The sequence below is a fragment of the Suricata suricatta genome, chromosome 16 (genome assembly GCF_006229205.1).
Source record: "Suricata suricatta isolate VVHF042 chromosome 16, meerkat_22Aug2017_6uvM2_HiC, whole genome shotgun sequence".
NCBI classification, from domain to species: Eukaryota; Metazoa; Chordata; class Mammalia; order Carnivora; family Herpestidae; genus Suricata; species Suricata suricatta.
In genome coordinates, this window is record NC_043715.1 from 11853592 (window position 1) to 11859115 (window position 5524).

The window sequence follows — 5524 nt, forward strand, 5'->3', positions numbered from 1 at the left end:
CCTCGAGGCTCCTCGCTGTCAGTACAGAGCCAGACACGGTGCTGGAACCCAAGAACTTTGACATCATGACCTGAGCTGAAGATGGATGCTTAAGCAACTGAGCCACCCAGGTGCCCTTCTCCTCCTCCTTTAAACAAGAGGTTAACTCTGGTCTACAATCAAGACTCAGGCACAAAAGGCTTCTCAGTTTATTAACAGTATTGGCTATAACTTTTTGAGTTCTATATTGTGGGCAAGGCACTTTCCTTATTATTATTTCTAACCTTCACAGTTATACTTAACGTTAGAGCTCCTCCTCTTCTTCATGGGACGAGAAGGCGGCTCACAAGTTCAAGGGCTCTCCTAGTCTTCAGAGCAGCCAGGATTATAACCGTGTCTTAACTCAACCTGTGCTCCTAACCCCGTGTTCCTCCTATCCCTTGTCCAATGCTGCCTTCTTCCCTGGGTAAGAAAGGTTCTAAGGCAGGTGGAAGGCAGCACGGAGAGATGCAAGATGACGCTCTCAGATTTCGGAATACACCTGATCGTGTAAAGTTCACTTCTACACACAAAGTTTTTTGTTTTTGTTTTTTCTCCCTAGTCACTGAACAGGCGATACACTCTACCGGCCATCTTGGTTGTGGCAATCCCAATTCCTTTTTATTTTCCTGTGACGACAACCAAGGGAATTATTCATAGCCGCCCTGCTCAGGCTTTTTAAGGAGCTCTAGCCATTCCCCCGGCAAAGAGCCCCTAAGGTCCAGGGCGTGGGCGGTTTCAAGCGCAGCCTCGTCCCGGGCCCGGCTCAGCACGCGGGTCGGCGCCAGCTGGGGAGGGGCTCGGGTGGGCCCCACCGAGCCCCGCCCGAGCCCCGCCCCCTCATTTAAATACGCGGCGCCGGCGGGTGCGTCGAGCTCGCCGCGGACCCAAGATGGCGGCGTGTGGACGTGTACGGAGGATGTTCCGCTTGTCGGCGGCGCTGCAGCTGCTGCTGCTCGCGGCGGCCGGGGCCCAGAAACTCCCGGGCCAGGGCGGCCACGGCCAGGGCCAGGGCCCGGGGGCCAACTTTCCGTCCTTTGTAGGGCAGACTGGAGGCGGCGGGCCGCCGGGTCAGCCGCTGCTCCAGCTGCCTCAGTCATCTCAGCTCCAGCACCAGCAGCAGCCACCGCAGCAACCGCCTCAGCCGCCGCAGCCGCCTTTCCCGGCGGGTGGGCCTCCGGCCCGGCGGGGCGGAGCGGGACCCGGAGGGGCTGGCGGGGGCTGGAAGCTAGCGGAGGAAGAGTCCTGCCGGGAGGACGTGACCCGTGTGTGTCCCAAGCACACCTGGAGCAACAACCTGGCGGTGCTCGAGTGCCTGCAGGACGTGAGGGAGGTGAGGAGGAGGCGGGACGGAGCCGGGAGGGCCAGGCCTGGTGCGGGCCTGAGGGTGTTGCTGGCCTTGGAAGCCGCTGACGCCCGCCCGCTGCTTCTCTCTCTCTTCCTCTGTGCTGCACTCGCTCCTTCCCTTCCCGTCCCTAGCTCGCTCCCCGGCGCGTTCCGAGAAGAGGACCCCACCCCCACCCCTCCTTCCCTCGCTGGTGCGGGGGTCTGGAAGTCAGACCCTGGCTCCTGGCCGCTATCTGCGAAGGCCCAGAGCGTGTTTATGTTTGCTCGGGTCTTTTGTGTGATGCTCTAAGCACTGCAGCTCCTCGCCGAAGACCGGCTTAGAATTTTGCTATTTGTTTCGACTTGGACAATTTGTAGCAGCCTTTTTAAACATTTTTGAAAAAAATGGTTGGTGTGCTTGAGCCGTTAAGAAATCGTCTTCTGTTTATTGGCATTAGATAAGGTTTGTTTAGGTAGCTCGGGTTCTGTTCTGATGTGTATTGCAGTCCAAACACCGAATTTACTGTCTTTACCCCATTCTTTTGTAATTCACAAATTCTTATTATCAATGGGGTGCTGAAACTAATGTATGCCTTTTATTTTCTTATTTTCTTTTGGTCAATTCGTAGCGCATCTCAAGTTTAAGCTGTTACTCCAAGTAATTTAGAGTCCCAAAGCTTGAAAAGTTGGGACAGCAGTCGAAGCTGTAATACCTTTACAGGATTTGTGATTGGGTTATGGGATCTTGCCTTTCTGACGTCTGAATATGACTTTAACAGGACCTCTTAATGAAATCGTGATTTGATACTCTTTAATGTGATTCAGCCAAGTGACACAGAGAATGTCTTTTCTAGATTTAATGCTGCAGGCGTATTTGACAATTATCAAAGTTTGGGAGCCAATCTGGTAGGGTTTAGTTTGGTTTTAAGGTTTAGGTGTATAGAATTAGGCCCAAAGATTGATGAATAGAGTGAAACTGCTGCTTGAAAACGGTTTTGTTTGGGAAATTGTATCATCAAAATTGTCTAAGATGTTCTTGATCCTTGGAAGACCACTGGTTTGTAGAAAATTGCTAGCCTTGGCAGTACGCGCCCACCCCGATCCCACTGGTACCTGCTCTATCTAGTATTCTACACAGAGTAGTTCACAAGAGGAAAAGGCATATATAATCAGAAGGCAGAGAGAAAGGAAGTTTCCAGAGCCAACAGAAGTGTGGGTCCGCAGATGACTTCTCATCTACAACTTGAAGACTAGAAGGATAATCCATTGTTATTCTTTATTTTTCCACTATTTCTCTTGCAGGTACAGCTAAGATTCTTAACTGTCAGGCTTTGGGGAATTTTCTTTTTGGCCTTTGAGGATATCTAATAGGTGTTATCCTCTCAAAGTAGGACCCTAATATTGGTGACCAAATGCTTTGTTAGTGGTTGTGGCAGAAACAATAGGGAAGGTGGCAAAAAGTGGCCCACACATGGAGTACATGTCTGTCTTTGTGTGCTTTGGGGACATCTGGAAACCTCCACTTACGGTAGCAGGCTTCCTTTATCATGCATGTAGAAGTGTGTAGCAACATATGTAATCCATAAATAACTTAGATTTGGTCACTTTGGGAGTCAGTTTAATTTTGTGGATACTGTCTTGCATTACTTATGTGAAAAACCTGGCTTGAAAAACGTCGTCCCTGCTCCACATTTGACTGTGAGAGTCTCAGCAAAGCTATTTTTCAGTAACTACATTTTTCTTCCTTTATGGGGATGATATATAAACTCTTTGAGGGTAGTTACTAGCTCCTGTATTTCCTCTGTAACGTTCCAGAGTACCTAATTCAGTGCTGAGACTTAGTAAATATTGCCGACTGATTGAGGATGAATAAACTAGTGGAGTCAGTTTTATGCTCCATAGGAAGAAAGAAAAAGTGTCATGTAATTTGGAGGTGGATGTATTTTGGGGAGCAGGGCTTTCCAAATTTCCAATTTAATGAGTTTTCCTATAATTATATAAACATAAAAGTTGAAAGAAAAGTACCATGAATGACTGTGTTTTTCAGGAGGTAAAACTATTTTTTTTTCCATCCAAAGTGGGGCTTGTACTCAGAATCCTTTAAAAAAAAATTTTTTTTTTTAACATGTATTATTTTTGAGAGACAGAGACAGTGTGATCAGGGGAGGGGCAGAGAGGGAGAGAGAGACAGAGGGGCAGAGAGAGAATCTGAAGCAGGCTCCATCCAGGCTCTGAGCTGTCAGCACAGAGCCCGAAGCAGGGCTCAAACTCACCAACCCTGTGAGATCATGACCTGAGGACGCTCAACCCACTGAGCCATCCAGGCACCCATTGAACTCAGAATCCTGACATCAAGGGTCGCTTGCTCTATAGACTGAGCCAGCCAAGCATCTGGAGGTGGAACTGTTTTTAAACTACTTTTTCTTCCTTTAAAGATGACAAAAGGAAATTTTAATCCACTTAGAGAATTAGTTATATCTGATTTATGTGTTTGAAAGAACATATCTGAATTAAAGAAATAAACTGCCTAGGCACATTTGAAGTGAAATTATGGAATATGTTTCGTCTTTGCTTTTTGGTAAGTAGGACTGTTGGTAGGGAAGTTGACATAATGTGTTTCTTTATCCCTTTGTATACAAATTTGGAGAAGACTGTTCTCTGTGTACTTGCTATGAGAATTATGAATAGGCAAAGCATGTGAGTATTTAAGTGGTACTATAGTAGGGGCGCCTGGGTAGCTCAGTCAGTTAAGCATCTGACTCTTGATTTTGGTGCAGGTCATGATCCCAAGTTTGTGGGATCGAGCCTGTGTCAAGTTCTGTGCCCTCTCTCTCTGCTTCTTCTCCACTTTGTCTCTCTCTCAAATAAATAAAAACATAAATAATAATAAATGGTAGTATAGTAAACATTTTTATTTTGAAACAAGATGGAGGTACATAGAGTTAGGTTAAGTCTTAAGTTCAAATATATTAAGGTTCTCTCTACTGTGGTGTTCAGTTTTATAGTAATTGACTTACAGAATTTATGTGAAGGTATTTAATGGTACCCTTTAAATAATCCCAACTGATGGTTTCAGTTTGTTTAATGCATCATGTGCCAACAAATTAAAAATCTATGTGTAAACTATAGTAAAATTGCATATGGTCTGTAGTTCACAGCTTTTCCTCAGTCACTTTGTCCATTATTTTGAAGGCTATGTGTTATGTGAGGGATTTTTTTTTTTAATCCTCTCAGATGAGTCATGCTTTAAAAAAAATTTTTTTTAATGTTTATTTTTGAGAGAGAGGAAGAGGCAGGGTGTGAGCCAGGGAGGGGCAAAGAGACAGAGGGAGTCACAGAATCTGAAGCAGGCTCCAGGCTCTGGGCTGTCAGCACAGAGCCCGATGTGGGGCTTGAACCCACTGACTGCGAGATCATGACCTGAGCCGAAGTCGGACACTCAACCTACCGAGCCACCCAGCTACCTTTGATGTACCTTTTATTTACCTTTTGTGGTACATGCATTGAAAAATACCAAGACTGGAATATCTCTTAATAGCTCTGATACTTTGTGATTCTGTCATCTGTAAGAATACAGTTGTGTGCAAGTGAATTATAGGCACAGGAGAAAAGGAGAAGATTTTTAAGAAATTTAGGGGGTTGTATTGTCTTAAATAGAGAGTTTGAGAATTTTTTCAGAGTCCGGATTGTAAAAGGTCTTACATGTACCATCGGCTCGTTCAAGTAAAGCCCAGAAATGGGCTGTGTTTTTATCCCAACCTGAGATAAAAATATTCGTACAGGTAGTTGAGGGTTACCTGTAAAATACCACTGTCGTTGATGAGAAGTACTTTTCTTGAAATTTTTTAAATGTTTTATTTATTTTTGATACAGAGAGAGAGACAGAGCATGAGAGGGGGAGGGGCAGAGAGAGAAGGAGACACAGACCCGGAAGCGGGCTCCAGGCTCTGAGCTAGCTGTCAGCATAGAGCCTGACGGGGAGCTTGAACCCAGGAACATGAGATCTGACCTGAACTGAAGTCGGAGGCTTAACTGACTGAGCCACCCAGGCGCCCTGAGAAATACTTTTATTAGTCTCTTCAGCCCACGTGGGCTTGAACCCATAATCCTGAGATCAGGAGTTGTATGCTTCACCTACTGAACCAGCACCAGGCACCCTGAGAAATACTTTTGTAAGAAG

The 5524-nt window shown here is 46.0% G+C and overlaps 1 protein-coding gene across 1 annotated transcript in view; it reads left to right on the plus strand.

Moving 5' to 3' along the window:
* The first annotated feature begins 897 nt into the window (after nt 1-897).
* GLG1 (golgi glycoprotein 1) overlaps nt 898-5524 on the plus strand; it is a 150722-nt gene continuing 146095 nt past the window's right edge. Inside the window, exon 1 of the mRNA XM_029926345.1 lies at nt 898-1351. Coding sequence (XP_029782205.1) covers nt 911-1351 — 441 coding nt within the window. The 5' untranslated portion in view covers nt 898-910. The remainder of the gene's footprint in view (nt 1352-5524) is intronic.